General features: G+C 45.2%; 2 protein-coding genes across 3 annotated transcripts in view; both read left to right on the top strand.

Moving 5' to 3' along the window:
- sNPF-R (short neuropeptide F receptor) overlaps positions 1-22,674 on the top strand; it is a 36,420-nt gene that overhangs the window by 6,598 nt on the left and 7,148 nt on the right. Inside the window, exons 2-3 of one of the 2 annotated variants that reach the window (XM_033383161.1) lie at positions 7,479-9,574; positions 9,846-10,654. In XM_033383161.1, coding sequence (XP_033239052.1) covers positions 7,718-9,568 — 1,851 coding nt within the window. In that variant the 5' untranslated portion in view covers positions 7,479-7,717 and the 3' untranslated portion in view covers positions 9,569-9,574; positions 9,846-10,654. Of the gene's footprint in view, positions 1-7,478; positions 9,575-9,845; positions 10,655-22,674 lie in introns of those variants that run through there. The other variant, XM_001353494.4, reaches the window with a different exon arrangement.
- LOC6900544 (uncharacterized) lies at positions 20,116-22,278 on the top strand. Its single transcript, XM_002134892.3, has one exon. It carries the CDS (start codon positions 20,194-20,196, stop codon positions 22,126-22,128), a length of 1,935 nt encoding a protein of 644 aa, XP_002134928.2. The 5' UTR covers positions 20,116-20,193; the 3' UTR covers positions 22,129-22,278.

Below are 22,674 nucleotides of genomic sequence, written 5' to 3'. Positions count from 1 at the left end.
TTGGAGAAATTCAAGAAATTTAAGAAACTTTTCACATTTTTACTCCTATCGCTGAAATTTTGCAGCCCATTGAGGCCCAGATCTTTTTCTGTGACATTGTAATCGTAGGACGAAACATTGGCCTCGCGGATCTACTACCTACCTGGTAGGATCCTTCAAGCCTATGCACCCATTCTTGTCCCAATATAGAGCTCTTCGCCGTTACTTCCGCGCTTTCAGCTGCGGATGCCGTCAGTGGGGATTTACTTGTTTCTGTGCTAAATGAGCTCTATTTGGGGAGACCCTTCACAAGATCTTTTTCGAAAACATAATCTTTGATGTAAAGAATGTTGGTTTTTATTATATCCTATTTTTCTTCGCTTAATCAACCTCGAAAAACTCTCAAGCTTCGAAATTTTCAAATAGTCATTATTCATTCAATGTTACTTTAATCATTCGTAATCTATCAAAGCCCCATCCAAGTGTATATATTCGAAGTCCCCAAAGATAATCTGCAAATGCGAATAGCCTTTATTTATTTAGTTGAACGGCAAATGGTAAATGAAATTATTGTCTTTGCATATGAAAAATGAAAATTGTGAGTAAACAACCCGAAGAAAGGAAAGTCTTACAGACAGACCCAACCAGACAGATAGAAGGACAGACAGACAGACAGACGGACAGATAGACAGACAGACGGACAGACAGATAGGGAGAGACCACATCGAGTGTGTCCTCGTTAGGCACACCTCCTGTCAGGATTCTTCGGCCCCGGCTTCGGTTTCGGCCACACCCTCCGGCCAGAACGCCCCCATATGTCGCTCAATCGAAAGTTCATCGCTGCTGTGTCCTTGGCATTTGCATTTTTATTTAAGCCCCCCCCCCCCCCACTGCTTTCTGGTTATTACCACTGAGAGGGGAACGATGACAACTACGAGTGCATATGTATATGTACGAATAATTCTAAAAAGTTTTGCTTAGTCGTGCTCGTCCTGGTAGGCATTGGCCTTTTAAAAGCTTATGGAAAATTATGAAACTTTTAACTCAAGGCCGACAGAGAGGAATGTCCACCGAATCTTGGTCTTGTTATCCTTATCTTGTGGTTACAGGCAGGAACACGGCCTCGTTAGTTTACAGAAATTTGGGTATTTGGCATTTTGCGACGGCCATGACAAAGTGAGGGAAACTTTGCTGTAATTGGTCGCAGACCAAATTCCAAAGAAGCAAATATTATATATGTATTGCGTAGAAATGTGTCCTTCTAGAATGTTGATGAAGAATGTCGGTACAGACTACGGGTAATTAGAGCCTAGAAGCCGCTTCAACGGGCAGCTTTTATTAGGTGCAACCTGGAATCAAGAAATGTTAAACTATTCAAATATGGAGTCACACACTTTTTGTTTTGAATGTACGAATTTAAGGGTTTGTTTTTTGTTTACTGTTTTATGAACATCAGTGGCGCTGGGTCTGTAATAAATGATTAAATCGCATGGCAGAGAGAGCTTCTCCACTCGAAACTACTAGATGGCTGCCAATAAAAGTGAATCACTTTATTGTATGTTTTTCTGTGGACAATTTTCGAGGGGATCATAATTGGGGCGACCACTCGGGCCACTCGTAATTGCCAGGTATATTCAAATTGTGTTTTCGAGGTACTTTAAAGCGCCTTGCTTTGGTGGAACGGAACCACTTACCACTTACCACAAACACAAAACACAAAGCACAAAGCTCACACACAGGCAGGTCTGCGGGCCCCCTTGTCGGGATGGGGATGGGGCAGGGGCAGGGGCAGGGGCATTAGGAAAGGGCGAATGGGATTGTTCGTCTCTGGCTCTGATGGCTCTTTGGCTGCATGCCTCGTTGAGCTTTGGCCAAAAGTGGCCGTGTAATTTGTATGAAATTCGTTTTACTTTTTTTTATATTTCTTCCTATTTCTCATACATTTTTTCTTCGCTTTTGGTTTTGCGAACTTCGAGTGGCTCGTGTTAGCAAACATTTCAATTTCCAAATAGACTGTCAGCTATACGAGTGAGGAGTGGAGAATGGTACTGGGAATGGGGAAGGGGAAGGGAAGAGGGCGGAACAAGGAAAGCCATCGAAGTAGGGAAAACTGTGGGGCTGACTTGTTTACATTTTGGCTCGAATGCTTGTGTTTGCATGGGGATCAGAGTGCGGAAGGAGGGGAAGCGGTTCCTACTCCGGCTCCGGCACTGCCACCGTGGGTCACTGGCGGGGCTGCTGCTGCCCTTCGGCCGTAAATTCATGCTAAAACAATCTTATTAATGGCTATAAGGGTCTCTTCCTGCCTGCCTGCCTCCCTATCTCCATCGCCCCCTAATAATGTTTAACTGCGATTTTTATACTATGCGATTTCTGTTTTCTGATAAAATATTGCCGCCTGGATTTCCTGTTGCTGTTGCCTGCCAATTTTAGCCATTTAGTTTGATTTCAGTGTTATCTTTATGCGAATGTCGCTGAGGCTTATCGCATCAGGCCGCTCTGTCTGTCCACTGGGGCCGTAATGGGCTTAGCCCGGCCCAAACGATGGCACTCGGCGGAGTATGGAGGATGGAGTGCGAGGACTCGTGTCGAAGTAATTTGCTGCTATTTTTGGTTGTTTTATTCAGCTGTTTGTATTATAATTTAGTCAGGCTATTTGCCGAGCATTGATTGGGCCGGCAAAGACATCAGACAGGTTGAATATGAATAACAATTGTATGATTTTTGAAATATTTTAGTTACACTTATTATTCATTGGGCATAGAATGGATAATAAGATGCAAGCTATGACGAATCACCTCTTGTTAAGGGTAGGGTATACAGATATCCCTGCAGCTCCGCAACGAATTTAATTTTGTATGATTTGTGATATATGTATCTACATATGTGTATGTATATATATTGCGCTTTGATATGTGGATATACTCGTGCTCGTATTCGCATTCGTATTCGTATCTATAGATCTCGATATTCATGTGCATGTGCCCATCGTAAAAGAGGAAAATGCTCGTACTCTTACTGATGAGTGAGTGAGTCAGTTTTCTGAACGACGTGCCCTCGAATCGGGTGCAGTGAGAGCTTAAATGGGAATAAACTCTCTAATTAGTTGCTGCGAAAACTATAAATCATATAAGGCAAATAAGTAAGTGCGCCGCAACATCCTATGCTATGAATATATATATATATATATATATATATATATATATACTGGCTGGATGTGTACATATCTGCATACGTACTCGCGTATCATCATCAGATACTTGTGTGAACGAATAATAATTCTCTCAGCTCTTGAACAATATGCAAAGTGGCTGCTTACGAGTCGGAGCAACAATTTTAAGTGCTCGCCATGGCAGCAGAAAGCAATCCAGCGAATTTTCATCGAAATTTTAATTAAATTCCGCGTCATCAATCGATCCATGGCACTGACATAGACATAGACATAGACATAGACAGTGAACACATGTTCTTATCTCGTCTCAATCCATCTGTCGTGGCCCCTAATCTGTTGAGTAATTTCTTTGATGGCGAATAAAACTTTCTTCGTTTCTTCCTTTTTTTTTTGAGTTTAACTAACGTCCAAGTTTCCGCTGAAACTTTGTAATTGATTATCATAAAAATAGCCATGTTAATTAGTGCAAAAAGCTGGTTGAGCAACTCTCCTGTTTCATCTCCAGCGCCAGCTGCCAGCATTGATCACTGGCCACATCATTAGTCGATGGAATTTATGTGCCGGCTAATGGCATAGTTTCCCTCTCTAAGGAGGGGCAAGACCAGGGCCAGCGGCAACGGCAGAGTTCTGGTAGGATTGCCAGACCAAAAATGCTTAAAAAGTAGTTAATGCCGGCAACTGGGGCCGGGTGCTGACCCGGCAGGGGCAGGGTTTAGCCAAAGTTGTTCTTGGTTGCGGTCGAGGTTGCTCTGGGGTTGGAGAAAATAAATATTTCCTCTGCCAGAACACGCAACGCATGTCCTGGTTTTAGCTTGTGTTAACTGACTGTAACTTTAACTTGCAAAATTCCTGATTAAATATAAACAAAATCTTTTTAAGGAATGAAAATGCAAATAATACTATAATCCGAGCAGAGGAAGATTTCCAACATTAAGGACTACTGTATTTTGGACGAAATATTCCACAAACATCCGGCTGCTATCTGCAAGTTGATTGATTGCTAGCCGACAGTGTTCCAACCACTATTCGACTGTTATTTGATTATTTTCCGGGTATCGGAAAGTTATCTCACTATTACATGAAATGTTCTCGCTATTTAACCGACAGTTATCTGGTTGTTGACTGTCCCGAACCTAATCTAAAAGCTTTCCGGCTATTTATGCTAAAATTATTCCATTCTCAGGCTGCTGTAATTCTCAAAAACCGAGTTTTAACGAGTTAGATGCTATTTACTCTCCTAGTCTTTATACTGTGTATTTCCATTCGATGTTTGACTCTCCCTCGAGGGTGTGAATGGAATCTTTAAGTCCCCTGTAATACGAAATTCAATAATGGCTTTCACCCTCTGGATAGACGCATGCACCTTGTCGCCATAAAATGCTCCACGCGTCTATAAGTAGGCCATATACTAGCACTTATTGCAGGAGCTTAACGTTATGTTCTGTTGTGACTGTACAAGTATGGTGCAGGAGGGTGGGGCAGGGCAGGGCAGGCCAAAGCAGGGCGGGGCAGGGCAGGGCAGGGCAGGGCAGAATAAAATCCCATTAAAGTGAACGTTTGTTCTCGCCACGGCCATAACGCCTTGTTTCATTATGTCACGGGCTCAAAGATAAATCGTTGCAGAAGAAGAGGCGGCACGAGGAACAAGTTATTGTAAGTATAAAAGCGAGCAAAAAATGGTGACAAATGCATCAAAATTAAAATTACGAAGTGTGGCAATACGGTTGGAGCAGTAGCTCCAACGGAACAGCAGAATGACACCAGCAGCCGACAGGCGGGACAAAAACAGGACAGAACAGTACGGAACAAGACAGGACAAGACAGGACAGGAAAGGACGGGATGACACACTCAAGCTGCTTTGTGCTGCTTGTTGGTAATGATAATGGGAGTAAGGCGTAAGGCGTAAGGCGTAAGGCGCGTGAGCAGGACCGACCATCAGCGATGGCGATGGCGATGGCGATGGCGATGGCGATGTCGAGGATGAGAATGGCGATGATGACACTTGGGGGATGCCAATGCGGGCTGCTGATAATGATTTTGATAAAGTTTATGGCTCGTCTTGGCTGTTTTCACACCCCTGTCTACCAGCAGCCATGAAAATTGTTAACTGGCAATTTTTCTTTCTGTCGTTGTTCGCCTCTACCTACCGTACCTATACCCGTACACGTATTATCCAGAATTCAGAGTTTGAATTACATGGTCGCTCTGCTGCTGATGGTCCTGGTCTAAGCCAGGAGAGTCACGGCTATGCCTTCCGTCTATTAATTTATCAAAATGATTATATTCTTGCCCTGGGCCCTTGTTTTGACATTCTTCCTGTGAACCGGATTCCGGTATTCCGCCATAGCCCCAGGGTGCCGCCAATCTGCTTTGCATAATATCTTGTGTAATTTGTATCAATTTTTTGCAGCTTTCTCTTTGATTAATAATGCCTCATATTGCATATTTTCCAATTCAGGGATTCGGAGGGAAGAATTTTCCCAATCGACTTGAAGGATTGAAAGGCTTGAGTCCTGTTACTCCTTTTGTTGAGCCACTTTATCTGTAGTCATGCTGTGTGCTTTATTGTGTATTGATTAAAATGCATATCATTTAGATACAATTTACATCAAACGAGCATTTATTTGATTGATTTCCCGATTAAAATGACACTGCAGAAGATGCCTTCCAACCTCTGACCAATTTCATAATTCAAGGCTTGTTTTTACAGCGCATAATATTCAGCATTAATTTTCAGAGTTCAATGATATATGTGCATAATATTGAGGGGAATGGTAAAGTAATTTATAATGTAATTACATCTGATACCTATACAAAAGTTCTACTTTAACTATTTATTCACGTAGTTAAACGTTGAGAGTTGAACTTTAAAAGTTTAATTTTGCATATTTTTGTTGGCTTCCTTTAAAGCTTTTCCAATCCGGTTAACATCCCTCAAAGCCACATTGTTTATGGGCACTAATTGAATTGCTTCAATCTCCTTGGATCGAGTGGATTGGCATAGTTATCTGGAAAGCAGGGTGCTCAGCATATGTATTCATTAAAAGTGGAAATTCCATGCTCAGCCCTGTAAAAGGTTCGTCCTCCGAGAAAACCTGCATCTGTGGCATGCAAGGCAGTGCAGGGGCGTAGCGTTAGCCAGCTCTTAGCTGTAAAAGTTGCAGCTTTACGAACACTGTTCTAGGCCGTCTGGTGCCACGACTGGGACTGTGCTTGGGGCTGTGCTTGGGGCTGTTTCTGATTGTGGGAACTTCGGCATTCGGCCGTGCTTCTCTACTTTGCTCCTCTATGCCAATCCAATTAAATTTGAATTTGCTTAGCGAACGTGATCAGAAGCCATCAACTATCGGAATTTTCGTCTGGGGGATTGCCAAACTTTCGGCCATTTGAATCAGCAATAAAGCTCCGATTTACTTCCCCATTGTAAACACGAAATTAAAAGCCGCTCTGTTCTCTGCTCAGGGCTAAGCCCGGTACAATGGTGGGATTTGGTGTGTTCTGGTCGTCCGGCTCGTTGTTCGCCCCGGCATTCGCCAGGCACCAGCATCCAGCAACCTATTATCGATTGTTTCGATTGGATGCAAAGTCTAATTGGGAAACTCTATGCTGCCAGTGGTCATTCGGGGTAATCGGGATACTAAGCTCCGCCCGTCAAGTACACGACGTGATGAGAATTGTGCGAAGAACAACTGCTGCAGCTCCAGCTTCAACATCGGCCAACAACTGAGTTCTGGCTTAAAGCCGTCTTGGCCCAGACCATTTCCGCAGCATGGATTCCTCCGACCGCCCTCCGCGTATCGCCTGACTGCACTTGGCCCTCCCCCCATTTGACAGAGACAGTTACTGCCACAATCGCATTGTTTTTAATAATCTCGCTCTCGCTACCCCCGAAGCCCGCTGAGAAGGAGGAGCTGCTCCTTGGAAGCGTGTCTGACAGGGACTAAAAATAAAAGCCAGTCAAGGCAACAACTTAATCCCTTTTGGCCAAAAAGCAGAAGCCAGAAGGCAAAGTACGAACTGGGAAATCGGGGGACAACGAGGTCTGCGGTGTGAAGGAAAGAACTTACTTTTAAAGTCCATCTGACAAGCGATTCCTAACTAAAAACTTTTGTATGAATTTTAATGAAGGGATCTACAATATCAATGGAAACTTTGGCACTGATGCCAGGAAGTTTTCAAGGTACGAGTATCTAAGGTTCGGCTGTCATAATAATGAGATATGCGAGAGGGAATCTAGCTGAAAGCTTTGATAGAAGGATGATACACCCCCATGTAGAGAAAATACTTCAACTAAAACATCTCTCTATCATTCATTTCCATTTACAGAACCCGGAGACTCAGTCAATTAGCAATGAGCGAAGTAGCGAAGTAAATTTGCTGAACAACAACGTAGGGAGATCAAAATAGACGGAGACGGATATGGCCGCTTAAGTGGCGCACATCCGGCGAAGCCCATTCCCAACCGGAAGACGAGTACCCACCGAGTAGGAGAGCACAGATAGGACAGCTCCTCTGACTCTGACCCAGCACTCAACCCATTAGCCAGACCAAACAGAGTCCACAAGATGGCCATCCTGAGCTGGCTGGCCACGACCACGACCACGCAGCTGCCGCTAGCGACAACCACCAACTGGAGCCTGACCACGGCCGCGACGAGCATCAGTCTGGCGGATGCGGCATCCGCAGGGGCAGCAGCAGTGGCAGCGGCATCTGCAGCGGCATCGGCAGCAGCATCAGCCGCAGCAGCGGCAGCAGCAGCGGCGGCCGCAGAGGCGGCCCAAATAGAGGTAGACAAGTCGGGGGGCGTCATCCACAATCAGTTCGTGCAGATTTTCTTCTACATGCTGTACGCCACCGTCTTTGTCCTGGGAGTGTTCGGGAATGTCCTGGTCTGTTATGTGGTGCTGAGGAACCGGGCGATGCAAACTGTCACCAACATATTCATTACGAACCTGGCCCTGTCCGATATCCTTCTGTGCGTCCTGGGCGTGCCCTTTACGCCGCTGTACACGTTCATGGGCCGCTGGGCCTTCGGGCGAACGCTTTGTCACCTGGTGTCCTTCGCGCAGGGCTGCAGCATCTACATATCCACGTTGACTCTCACTTCCATAGCCATCGATCGGTACTTCGTGATCATCTATCCATTCCACCCGCGCATGAAGCTCTCCACCTGCATCGGGATCATTGTGAGCATCTGGGTGATTGCACTGCTGGCCACGGTGCCCTATGGCATGTACGTGAAGATGACTAACGAGGTGATTAACGGCACCCAGATGAGCGGGAACGACACCAGTGTAGATGCGGCCATGATGTTCAATGCGAGCTACGATGTGACAGGGTTCATTGAGGCGCCCGACGCAACCTCCGCCGCCCAAGCCTACATGCAGGTGATGACCTCGGGGGTGAGCACGGACCTGTCCTACACCCGGATGGTCTGCGAGGAGAACTGGCCGTCGGAGGAGTATCGCAAGGTGTTCGGGGCCATCACCACCACGCTGCAGTTCGTGCTGCCGTTCTTCATCATCTCCATCTGCTACGTGTGGATCTCGGTGAAGCTGAACCAGCGGGCCAGGGCCAAGCCGGGCTCCAAGTCCTCGAGAAGGGAGGAGGCGGATCGGGATCGCAAGAAGCGAACCAACCGCATGCTTATCGCCATGGTGGCTGTGTTCGGTCTCAGCTGGCTGCCCATAAATCTGGTCAACATATTCGACGACTTTGACGTCAAGTCCAACGAGTGGAGGTTCTACATACTGTTCTTCTTCGTGGCCCACTCCATTGCCATGAGCTCGACCTGCTACAATCCCTTCCTCTACGCCTGGCTCAACGAGAATTTCCGCAAGGAGTTCAAGCACGTCCTGCCCTGCTTCAATCCCTCCAACAACAACATCATCAACATCACCCGCGGCTATAACCGCAGCGATCGCAACACCTGCGGCCCCCGTCTCCATCATGGCAACGGCGAGGGCGGGATCGGCGGCAGTCGCGATGCGGAGGATCAGGACGACAACGGCATCACCCAGGAGACCTGCCTGCCCAAGGAAAAGCTCCTGATTATACCTCGCGAGCCCACATATGGCAACGGCACGGGTGCAGTGTCGCCCATTCTCAGTGGACGCAGCATCAACGCCGCCCTCGTCCATGGCGGGGAGCACCACCAGCAGCATCTCCAGCAGCCGCAGCAGGTGGAGCTGATGAGGCGCGTCCGTCGGCGCACCGACGAGGATGGAGACTACATTGACTCTGGCGACGAGCAGACGGTGGAAGTGCGCTTCAGCGAGACACCATTCGTTAGCTCCGACAATACCACGGGCATCAGTATCCTCGAGACGAGTGCGACCAGCTGCCGGGAGTCGGATGTGATGGTCGAGTTGGCCGAAGGAGGTGGAGGAGGAGAAATCGGTACACGAATTAACTGAGATAGGGTAAGTACGATCTAAAATCTGAGTATAATAGAGGGGATGGATGCTAGACAAATATCGGAGGTATTACTCCATACACTTAGAATACACACCCAAATCGCCAGAATATTAGATAGAATAACTTCAACATACATATGTTTGTATGTGCTACACATTTATTTAACAATTGTCTATCATTATATACATTAGAGAGGATAGGTCTCTCTCTCTCTCCGTAATATCAAAGGAACGAAGAGCACCATACTAATATCACAAAATAACTTTTCCCGCATAGTTCTCTTTCTTTCAGGCAAAAATTCGAGAGTCAATTGGATTGGCGCTCATCGTTTGATTGCGAATGCAGGGCCAAAAGAACTGCTGAATCAAATAGGATTCTGATGAAGGAATCATGTTTTTCCCCACTGACAAAGAACAAAGCATTAGTGGAAATAAAGCGAACCTGCATGTCTTTTATGACAGTTGCAGAAAATGCAAACAAACTTGCAGCTTCCATCCAGCATCTGGCAGAAGAGTTTCAGTAGCCGAGCAAGGGGGAGGGCAAGTGGGGCAAGTACGTGGCAAGTTTCCCTACATTTGCCTAGCACACCCAGGAGCAGTAAATCAACTGCCATGAGTCAGCCAAAACATGTGCCCTGCTCGAGCAGAAATCTCACCCAGCCATGAGCCTGGTGGACTGGGTTGCTGCTACCTTTGTCCTGTTGGTAGTAAAAATTCCCTTGCAATCTACAGAAGTTTGCCTCAGAGTATTTCTGACCTTTAATGTCTACTCTAGAGTAGAGATGAAAGTGTGGGAAAGAAAATATATGAAATTTCATCAGCAAATCCTTTGTAAATGTCTTATTTTGTATTGAAGGAAAAATATTTACGCTGCGTTTTGTACAAACGCAACATTCATTTCCAAGAGCATAACATCTTCGTTATAATCGGCTTAGACATAAGAAAAATAATACTTATGCTAAAAGTTTATTCCCCAAATGGTCAGCGATAGAACTTTTGAAGTCAGGTGGCGGGCTCTGAAGGAGACTCGGACACAGGACTCAGACCCAGGCCGGGCTGCCTCCATTTAACAGATGGGGAAGACTTGGTAATGGATTACAGAAATATGAAAAACGTGCCGACAATAAAGGAGCCCTTTAAGGTCGTATCCCCCAATGCCCGAGGCCAGACAGGTGCACCAACATAAACATACTTAATATATTATATGAACAAGAATTACCATCTGAATGTTGCCCGATAAATACCAAGCAGAATTTACATTATTTGAGCCCCATATTTATTTATATTCTTTATGGGGGAGATTGTCTTTAATGTCTAGTATATGTCTGAATATATGGTAGAGATCGTAAAGTTTATAAATACATTTAATTTGATTAAAAGCAAAGAGCTGATGGCGTCCAAAAAGTATAGTCTCTTGGGGCTAATCGAAAATGGAAGGCAAAAGTATGTACATTGAAGGCATATACATATGAATGTACTATAAGACTATAGTATAACAATCACTGGAGTCAGAAATATCACTATTTGGTTAGTAAATCCATAGAATTACAAAATTACAAATGTGTGTACACTGTACACTGTACACTATACATGTCTGCATTCGTCTGGAGATATATTCCTGTGATATGTTGAATCTGGGCCACAACCACAGAGAATGTTCCTGTTTACATTTTGGTTATGTTTGCGGTTGTTTTTGAAGCCATAGACTTAGAGCGAACCGAAACGAGACCAAAACTCGTATGAGTGGATGTGGGTGTGGATGTGAGTAGTGCGAATGAGGAGGGGAGAGGCCTGCTGTCCCCTAGCAGGCTAGCTAATGAATTATTCAGGCGGGTCGTTAGCGGAGCACAGTCCCACACGGCTGTGCCTAATTAGCCTTCTAGTCCTGAGAGGCTGGACAGTAAATAAATGGCAGGCACTGTGGCCAGGGCTGTGGTGAAGCTGGAGAAGAGAGCTACAGATGAATGAGAGAGTGGGTGAATGGATGAATGAATGAAGAAGAATGCCATGCATATCTGTCTCAGTAAACGGACCGACAAGCTTTTCGAGATGGTGCATGTCCAACCCATCTGCATTATGCATGAGGGAGGTTCAGTGCTCCGCAGCAGCAGAAGCAGAAACTCGAGCAACTACTCGTACAGTTGCAGAGCCAGTCAGACAGAGACTGTAAATAAGCGAGAAAGTTTTGTTTTAAAACTAAATAGTGTTTTTCTTGTTTTCTGCTAATGGCAAATGGCTGCACAAACTTCCTTTTGATTTCGGACCAGTACAATGTCAGCCCGACTGCCACTGATAAGTCGTAGTGGGGCCTAAACTTTGCCTCTTTTGTTCTGATCAAATTCGTAACAATCCGAAACACTCACCGCAGTAATTTGCAGTAAGTTTTGTTCCAGCGTGGCCACAGGCGCCGCACGGCTGCACTTAAAATGCCGTTGGCAGCCGCAGAAAACTGCAAATGGTTAAACGGTAACAAAATGTTTGGCAAGGACAGCCCCAGCCACAGGGCAAACGGACTTCTCCGATAACTATCTACCCGTGAATATACACAATTATCAAATATTTCTGCTATAGATACTCGGTAGTTAAAGTCTGTTGTTTATTTATACGAGTTACTGTCTGTCACGTTTTTCTAATTGGCGTGAAATAAATAATGATGATCAGCTGGTGCGTGTAATGCGACAATGGCCTCATATCGACAAGTACTTCGTCACGAAAAGTCTTCATATGTATGTAATATTGGCGGTCATAAATACATATCACCTTGCCTTTTCGCTATGTAACTTAACAACCCAGATAATAAGGGCTGTGGCATTTGTGCCGGCTCTTCCGTCCTTTTCTCAGAATCCGCATAAGCTATGATGAAATGGAGCACTTCTGGAGCTGGCGTCGCCAACCTTGTACCAAGACCAGTGCAGACGGGGTAAGTCCGGAGAAAATGGTTCGGATTGTGCCTAACACATTCAGCAAGTTGACAGTCGCCCGACGGCTGCACAATTGTTAAGCCTTTGGACTCAGGTGACGGCGTTGCCGTGGCTATGCTCCGTTCCGTGCCGTTGGTTTGGTTCTCAATAAGAAATGCCACGACAGATTGTGCGCAACTTTTCTTATGCCACCACGGATGAGCGTGCAAAAGTGCGTTGTCAAGGAAAAGTTCTAAATGACGGACTCTGAGCAGGTGAAAACCGATGCACCAAGAAAAATACCACCGATAATCCCTTTTGAAAATCGTTTCAACTCTCGGTGCTAAAAATCTAATCGAGACATCTGTAGGGTAAGACCGTCTGGCGGTAGCATTCACTAGAAAAACATCAAATTAATAAAAGAAAAACCAATAAACGTCCTGGCGCCATTGCTCCATCTGGAGCGGTGATTCGTCATTGGCCTCGTCCGCCTCATTCCAACAGATGTGGGATTACGGGCGGAGTACGCCTGAATCACAACACTACTAGTAGCTTCTTCTGAATGAGTGCTACTTTTCCGACGAAAATGTTGTTTATTATACAGAACAAGTTTAAGCCGAAACATAACAAACAAAATACCATTTTTAGCTGTTGATAATATTTCCTATTCATAAACAAAACGTTTTATACCATTACAGTGGGCAGAATTGTGTAACGCACAGAACGAATTATCTCTAATGTATGTACATATATGTGCACTCATGCAGGGCTCTAATAAGTATACCTACACATATGTACATACAAACCATAGCCATAGATGGTATCTCTGTCTGTTTCTATGAAGAGTAGTCTGTCAGATTTTAAGCTAGGTATCAGCTTATAATTAATACAAATTAAAAACAAAACGTGGTGGGAACCTTTACAATCAATTCCCTGGCTATGTTAATTCCTGTAGGCGTATTATATGAATTCCTTCAAATCCGTGTGTATTCTTGCTTAGAGTCGATCTACGATCTAAGATCACTAAGAGCTAAATAAAGTTAGGTTTGTTTACCAACTTAAGTGATAGGAAACTTTTGAAACAGCCTGGAGAAAGGAGACAATTCAATATATTCGGTTTCTGAGAAGAAAGTGGTATCCGAGTGGCGGGTATCTTGCGAGTGTGTCCGTGTGTATTTTGAGTCTCTCTTTGGCTCCTGAGATTTCTTAGAAATCTGTCGCTCTCTTTGTATATTTGTTGTTCTTGTCTGAATTGGAGGCCAGAATACACAGAATACAGAGTCGTTATGTGTTGTTTTTTGACACGGGAGAAGGGGGTGCGAGAAGTGAGATCCTTCCCCTGCAATCAATCACACTAAAAGTGCATAATGGTGTTATAAAATCAAAGAGGCCGATTAAACCGACACTAAAGCAAAGGGCATAAATATCGTGAATGCCGCCCACATGCCACGCCCACAGATATTCATATGTGGATTCGAGTTCAAGTCTTTTGTGTGTATGTGGATTTAACGGCTACAATAACAAGGACTTTGGCTGCTTATCAGAGAGACATATGTACGTTCAAACGCGCAGAACCTCGCACATAAATGGGAATGCCATTATTTCAATATGTACGTAGTACGCACACTCGATACGAAATGTTTTTGGCATTGGCATTGGCTGGCAATAAAAAAATTATTGCTTGGCATTTACTTGTTCGCGCGATCGTCGTCGTCGTAGTCGTCCTCGAATCGAATCGGGGGATTTTGAGTGTTATGAAACATGTGTTCCTTTGGCCATGGCAAAAGGGGGTTTCAGAAGTGACATTTACCATTTACCATTTACTAACTCGCACCACACACAATGGCTTAGACTGACGGGCAGTGTTGAAAGGACGGGCAGAATCACTTCGTGTATCTTAGTTGAGTCTCTGGACCCCCTCCGACTAAGCGCCCGCCAAACAAAGAGTGAGTGTGTGGTGCTGGGGTACTTATGGATAGGTCTATTAAATCGTATTTATGCTGTCGGCAGCTGCTGAATAAGCCAACTTGAATGACAGACAGATATTTGCTACGTGTGTGTGTGTGTGTGTGTGTGTGTGTGGAAATAAATGCGTTTAATGAAGTTCCTTCTAGCCAAATGGCATACCAGGAAGCCTCTAATTGATGCCTGACTACGCTCCTTTCCCCACCCCACCCCTCCCCACCTCAACGTCAACCTCTGCCAATTGCCAGTTGATGTGGTAATCGATACTGTGGCCTCCTAGATTTCCAACAGAGTCCCTTTGTCTGATTAGCTTGGCGAAGAGCAAACGAAAAGACTAATAAAAGAACAGGAATTTCATTGAGATTCCTCTTCAGATAAATACATTCAAGAAGGGAATGGAAACGGAACAGCACGTAGATAAGTGCTTTAATTGTCATACGTCCGTATGCACCTGGTGAGCATTTAAAAAAGGATGTTCCTATATATATCTCTCAGATTTTTACATTATTATATATTCGTAGACTGTGTGTTCATAAAAAGCCCACAAGTCGTCAGATAAAGCCGAAGCAAGGTAATTACGACTCCATCTTCGCACTCAATTCAATACGTGTGGCCAGAAAGCCAGGCGAATACGGATACGGATACGGATATTGCCAGTGTGTGCATACGGGTCCAAGTGGTGAAACCCTCATGGTCATCGGACTAGCAGAGCTAGCAGCAAACATTTCCATTAGGGCGGGAGGCTATGACGGTGACGGAGAAGGAGCGTTGGAATGGCCCTAGTCTTGGCCAATTAAGCAATTACGCTAACAAGCTTTTATTATGTTGGGTAAGCTGGACCGGCACCGGCACCGGCACCGGGACCGGGACCAACATTGAAGGGAGACCTTACCACGAAACTGGCCAAGGTGTTGAGCAAACAATTAAAGCGGAAAGCGCCAGAGACAACAGTGCGAATATACTCGTAGATGGAGTTTGGGCAGGCCGTGCGAGTGCGGGTGCGAGAGGCAGCTAAAGCGAGTTTAAAGTGGCTCAGATTAGGTGCCAAGAAACCCTGCAAGAAATTTATGAGCGTTGTTTCCCTTTCCTGCTATCCTCCGGCATAAATTATAGAAAACAAGCGACGGACCAGAGACCTCCGACCCCGACCCCCCGACCACCGACCGAGCTTCGAGCGCTTGTCCACAGAAGGAGAAAAGAAGAGAAGGAAAACTTTCGACACTTTGAAAGTGATGGTCATAAATTTTATTGACTTGTTGTCGATATGCTTCAGTTGCTGCTCAGTAAAATATATCTGCGTTGGATATGCGAAGATATCCATATGTCCAGTACAGTTGCCAGTTGCCGTTGCCTGGCACTTTTTATGTGGCACCGATTATGAGACGCACAAGGAGACGCAGAGGCAGACGCAGACCCCAGACATGTTGGACTAGGCTAAGTCAAACATCATTTCAGGCGTTTAACTCACTCATCCAAAGTGCCCCACGACAATTACGACTGCTCGGAGCTGGAGCTGTAGGTCCTTGGCCATGCCAGGCACGTACATATACATACATATGTACATATATGTGAGTAGCTACGGCCTGGCCAGAAGCAGCAACTGGAATTTCTAACTGACTTGGCAGCCGTTCGATTTACACTGGCTCAAGCGTCGCTGATCAAATTAAAAGATTTTCAATATTCATATTTCAATTTGGCAGCCACAAATATTGGGAAAACTGATGGGGAAATAAATGAAAAGGAAAACAAATTCGTTTTCTTGGATGATGTTCGCCTTAAAGTTGGTTATTTTCAGTGTACTCGTACATTTCGTTAGCAGAAAGGAAGTGAGTGATTTTATATGTGGGATGGCTTAATGTCGGGCTGAATTTCGTCCTTTGTTATTGATGAAAATTGTCTATAAAAACGAGACCAGTTTATGCTCAATTAAATGCCATTAAAGGCGTTCGCCTCGACTTATACGAGTATGTGCGGTACGTGGTAGTCTTCGGACAGGTTGCTCTGCTTCTGCCCCAACGAATGTATACACTCGTTCCATTATAATTTATGCTTGAAGTTTTCTTTGTGATCCCTGACCAGGGGAGCACACACACAGAACCTAGCAAACAGAAGGGACAGGAAATCACATGGAGAAAATAGGACATGGCAGGGCAGGGCAGGGCTGGTGCTGGCTCCCCCTGTGTTGACAGCAGAGCTTAGGGCCACTTAATATGAGCCAAAGGCAATATTAACTTGACAGTGGCGCAACCTACTGGGAAGGGGGGCCGCGCTGCCTCTGGTGCTGTCTTCATTAGATGCTTTATTAACAGTTAATTAAATTTTGTGTTTAATGATTGGCGAGGCAAAAGTCAAGCGCCCCCAGCACTCAGCACTCAGAACTCGGTACTCGGCAGTCGGGGAGGGGACTAGAGCTAATATTAAAAATGCTTGCGGCCTGGCATTTATTGAAGTTTTCCAAAGAGATCCAATTTTTGCCAGTCTGCCAGAGCCCTCCCTCGATTGTGTTGCCTAGGCATCGGATCTAGCAATTAAACGTTTAATGAAGCGAGAAATGCCTTTTATAATAAGTGCCCAACAAGAAATACCAAAACAGTTTCTGCACGAGGAGTTCTTGGAGATAGGTGATGTGCGAAATGGAGCTGGCAATTCGCATAGAATGGGATGACATTCTTGGTTACTTTCACATTTTTCCCGCTCAAAAAGCAAATATAATTACACTTTCATTATAGCATTTTGTACATGTTCTGGGATTGGACTACACTCTTTCATTCTTTGACTGAAAGACTGGGTTATTCTGCCCCCACGGAAAGGCATAATTATGCAGCCAAGAGCCGCAAGTGACAAGCCTACAGTCTGCAGAACCGTGGAAGTCCAATGAAAAAATAAGGACATACAAACAAGTAGAGCTGAGCACAAGGCGAGCCAGGCGTTGTAATTGCGTTTGAGTCGAGGACTCTCCGGGAAGATTCTCTGCGAGGACTCCACCCGCACCTCCACCTGACAGCAGGTGGCGTTGCCAGGGACTTAAGGGGCGTCAAGAAAAAGTCTGCTTCGCTGGCGTTTCGGTTTGGGTTTGGGGTTGGGGTTGGGGTTGCTGTTGGTGTTGGGGCCGTCATCAGCCAACAGAATTTTTTCAGCCAGTTCTTAATTTATGTGCGAGTGCAAACAAAATCTGAATGGTGGAGAGCAAACAATGCTGGCCATAACGTTGATGGGCCTCTGCCTCTGTCTATGGCTCTGTCTCTGGCTCTGCTCCTGCCTCTGCGAGCATGTTTGCTCCTTAAAGACCTTCCACTTTAATGTTACATCACAAGAGAGGATGAAAAAGAACTTGGAACATCTCTTTGGGGAATAGTGGTGAGAGGAATGAAAAACTTTCGTGTGAGCAAAAAGATCCAACAAAAAAACAAAAAAAAAAATGTTAAAAGACAAGAAAATCTTGGCAAGAGCTGGCTCTGAAATATTATCATAAATGTAGCTCGACGGTAGCTGGATGCTTTTCCTTTCCTGCTCTTTCATGGGATGCAAGAGATGATAACCGACTAAATGATGTCCTGTAATAAATATAGAAAATATGTTTATGAGCTGAAACTAAATAGTTGAGATGATAATGAATAACCAACAAATTTCAGTTTAATTTACGATGATAAAACTCCAGAGAGACAGCTCCAAAAAATATAAAGGTATTTATTCTCGCTCCTGTTCTGAGCCACATTTATTTCTCCAAACTTCCAGGCCTTGAGCTTGTCATACCATACCACCTTTTGGCAGATACAAATCCTGACAAATATTTTGCTCATAATTTATGGCTTACAAACACACACGCAGTGGTAAAAAAAAGAAAAAAAAACAGGTAACAGAATTACGCCACAAGGCAAAAGAAATTCCAACAAAACTTGTCCTAACTAAAAAAATGGCTTAAATTACTTTCCTTGCTCTTGTTGGGCTTTTGTTTAATTTTTTTCTGTGACCAGAGCTCAGTTGCCTCAGATCATTAGTCGTGGCCTTTCCAGGGAAAATTATAATTAAAGTACGAGGGAAATCAATCACATTAAACCAACAAAAGTGCGTACCATATCAAGACCAAGTCAGGAGTGTCACTGTCACTGCTGATGAATGAATTTCAGAGATGAAAAGCACTGCATGTTAACGTTATTTTAATCAGGGCTGACGCAGGGAGCTGCAATTGAGACAGAAACGAATATCGCAGACAAAGTCCCACACTCAGTCCCGACCCCAATAACTGTGTCTTGTAGAAGCCTTTTCCCTCCATGTTTGTGACAACCTGGATATGGAAGCGACCTGCATCTCATTAAGCCACAGCGAAGCGAACAGTCTTTGCCATGGCTGTTGGGGATCGGATATCTACATACGTGAATGTATGTATATAAGAGTAAACTCATACGAGTATCCCCCGCAAGTGCCAGCAAAGAAATAATCATTCATTCACTATGGGTCCTTCTCGTCAATGACAATCTGGCTGTGTGGGCTGTAATACTTGGCTCACTGGATCTGGATCCATGTCAAGCCTTGTCCTGTCCGGACAGCTTGAGCATAGGCAAATTTAAGTTGATTTTCAAATCAAGGAAGCCAGATGGATGGGTTGGTGCCTGCGTGATGGATTGTTTTCGGTACTCGCTTTTTTCCAGGTTAAATAAGGTAATTTTTCGGCAAAACTTTTGCTCACCATCAAACATTTGCTATAAATATTTGGACATTTGCGAAACTTTTTAAAAATGGTTGCCTAAAATCCAGAGTAATCCCACTTGGAGTTTTTGGAGTTTTCTCATTTATTTTATGGATTGAAAAGCCTTGTGTTCGCCTGACTTTTTGTTTTGATCTTCTGACGGCTCCTGACCGCAAGCCATCTATGGTAATGGTAATGGAGGTCCCTCACTGCCCTTTCCAATAAAATTTTTGCTCTGTAAGCCAAACAGTGATTGTCCTTTGACAATTTCCGACTAGCATAGCTTATACATTATTAAAACTCTGTAATTGAATTAAAGGTACGTTTTCTCTTGGTTCCTCTGCTCTCGGGAGTAAGCCACAGGCAAATTAATTTTATAAACTTTCCAACAACCGCAGCCGAGTCGGAGTCGGGCACACAATTCCCCAGAGCAACTTTTGTGTAAGCAGAAAAATATTTCAAAAATTTAATTTCGTCTAAAATGCCTAAACGCGCTAAGAAAACAACGCAATGCGCGTTGACAGCTCCTCCTTCCACTTCCACTACCCCACTTTCCCATTCCCTTCCCCCACCCCACTGAGAAATGGCAGAGCTCACTTATTGCTCCCAAAATGCTGGTGCGTATACGTATATGGATGGTCTGTATATGGTCTGTCTAAGTTCAAGTTAATAACTTGAATAATGCCACATCATTTGGGCGACTAAGTGAGTCGCTGGCCCCTGGATATTTATAACAGCAAATACATCAGCGACAGCACCAGCGACAGCCGAGCTCCAGTCAGGGCGTGAAATATTGTTCGGAGAACTTCTCGCAGCCGTAGGACGCGCCTTCCCTTCCTTTAATGTGTGCAGTGGGGTGTGCAGGAACCCGAAAACAAGTGGCAAAAATCACTGTCAAGCTGCTTGCTCTGACAGCTTTGTTAACCAGGAGTTGAAACTTTGACTGAAACTGTGTAAAATGTAGAACTTTTTTCTGTAGACGTAGTATGTACAAAGATTTCTGTCTCGCAGGGGCTTGCCCTTGACCTGTTAGTCGATTCAGAATCATAACTCAAACAGAAATTTACAGAACAATGAGCACATTTCCAACAAACTGTACAGATTCTTGCCAGAATCTACTGATCGAATCTGATGGAGGGTCATCGGATCTAGGACGCCTGGCCAGTGGCATCCTTGACGATGTACTCAATAAACACCTAGTATTGGGGCATTTTAAGGACTCAGCCTCAACGTGCGAGTCCGTCGCCGTCAGCCAAAGAAGTGCGTCATCGGGAAAGAGCATCGTAGACAAGCGCCTGGAGTACTGGAAGAACACGCTTCGCCAGAGGCGAGCGCTCCAGGAGAGACTTCGGAAGGCAACCGGCAAGGAGCCAACGGAGATGCTACTCAATCATCCCACCTACATTGACCATCGAGATAGGGAGACGATCAAGCGGATACTGGACCTGGCCCGACCAAGGGATCCCAATCAGAAGGAGGCCATCCTAGCTGCGCTCCATCCATGCGCGGATCCTGTTCAGGAGACTCGGCTTCAGAAAGACTTTGTGGAGATTGTGGGGATACCAGGACAAATGGCTGACGAGCTCCTTGGCACAGACGATTCTAGGAACTTCCCCAGAAGCAAGTGGATCAATTCGAAACTTCTGAAAGATCGCATAGTAAAGGATTTTCCCAATATACAGAGGGTGCTGGAGTACTATCCGAGCATCAAGAACTTGGAAATTGTTCGCAGGCGGCGCTTGGGCACTCCCCGCGGTAACACTGAGTCCCTGGGCCCCATATCCAGCTCCTCAGTGATCGACATGACGGAAACCGACAATCTAGCGAAGTCGACTATTTCGACCAAACGAAATCCAGGGTGCAGGTGTCAGCATGGCTGCACTGGCGCGTGTGTCCTCATCAATGGCATGCACTACAAGCCGCACGTTCCGGAGTTCTCGCCCATCCTGGAACGCACCTTCTGCTGCAATCCCTACCAGCACCACCTGCGCACCGTAATGCGAATCGAAAACAGTGGCGCAGATGTCATCAGGTTCACCTGGATGCGCGTCGGTTCTTTTGCATACAATGACACGCTCTTCGATGCGAAGGACGACGAGTTCGTCTTCGACGACAGTGCCTTCCGGCTAGAGCCCGGCGAGATTCGCGATGTGTCCGTCATGTTCCAGCCGCGAATGGTGGCGATTGTAAAGCAGCGATGGCTTCTGGCCATGCGGCCGCGTTTCTTCTTTTACCGTCCCTGTGCCCTAACCCTCAACTTGCACGGACGCTGTTCCCCTCCCAAGGAGTATCTCGATCGACTTGAGGAAGAGATAGCAATCTCGAAACGCAGCTCTGCACAGATTCTGCTACATATGGCTCTGCCTCTGGAGCAGAGACACCATATCTTGTGTCCCTATGATCACGAGCTCGAGGACCGCGAGGCCTTCAACCGACGGAACAAAACCTTCCACTGCTCCACTCATGCGGACGCCGAGCAGCTGAAGGAGTTCTTTGCGGCGAACAAGCCCTTCCGATCCTATCCGAAGTGGGACTACAGTGTTCGGATGCTTATCGATCTGGTGTGTGACCACAAGGACCCGCAGAAGCGCCTACTCCTCTTCAAGGAACTCACCGAAATCTTAGCGCGACTGCGCGGACAAGGGAGCGCTTTGACCGGGCCACAGGAGCGCAGTTACACGAAGCTCAACTATGTGCGCGGGATCATCGTCAGCCGCATCGAGGAGTGGGAGGAGAAGGTCTGGCAGCTAGAGAAGCAGCTTCTCAAGTCCACGCAGCAGCGCTTGCAGGACCTCAGCGCCACTCAAGAGCAGGACAATGAGAATATACCCAGCTGCGTCGTTACCAAAGAGGCACACAATACCTTCCAGAGCGAACCTACGACCAGCCTCCTTATACGGAGGCTAACGAAAATGAAATCCTTTCGGGACTCCATTTACATATTCTCCTACGATCTGTTGTGCAACGCTGCCGAGGATATTGTATCCGTGATCGAAAGCACTGTCTAGATATACATATGTAGGTCTTAACAGTTTGCCATTCTATTCCATAGACATAATTCTTCAGATAATATGTTCATACCTGATTATGCCTTTAAATCCATGTTTTATACCATGTATACCCTCTATCCTACATTAAAATTTGTCAGAAAATTTTAACGCTTCTTGATCACAGTCAATATGTACCGATTTCCGTTTGTTTTTATGCAAATCATCAATTCTATACCAGGATTGAAGCTACATCTATGAAAGTTTTGCACAACGTCTTCTTTCATGAGTAAGGAAATCTCCTCACTTATTCATCATTATCTGAAGGGCAAGTTTCAGTTCCATAATCACGCCGAAACTTCCGGCTTAAATTAACATTTTAGTGGCAGACAAAGAATGTTTACAATCTGCATTTGTCAAGATGACTCTGAGACTTTTAAATTCTGCCAAATAATGTAAGAGCAAGAGTACAAAAAAATAATAAATATATTCAAAGTTCATTACCCCATGTTAAATATTCGAAAAATCACAAAGCCTGAGTTCTAAGACCTCACTTAACCCACAGAC

Source organism: Drosophila pseudoobscura, chromosome X (assembly GCF_009870125.1).
Source record: "Drosophila pseudoobscura strain MV-25-SWS-2005 chromosome X, UCI_Dpse_MV25, whole genome shotgun sequence".
NCBI lineage: Eukaryota > Metazoa > Arthropoda > Insecta > Diptera > Drosophilidae > Drosophila > Drosophila pseudoobscura.
Note: the sequence above shows the minus strand (reverse complement) of the source record. Positions and strands in the feature narration are given on the sequence as shown.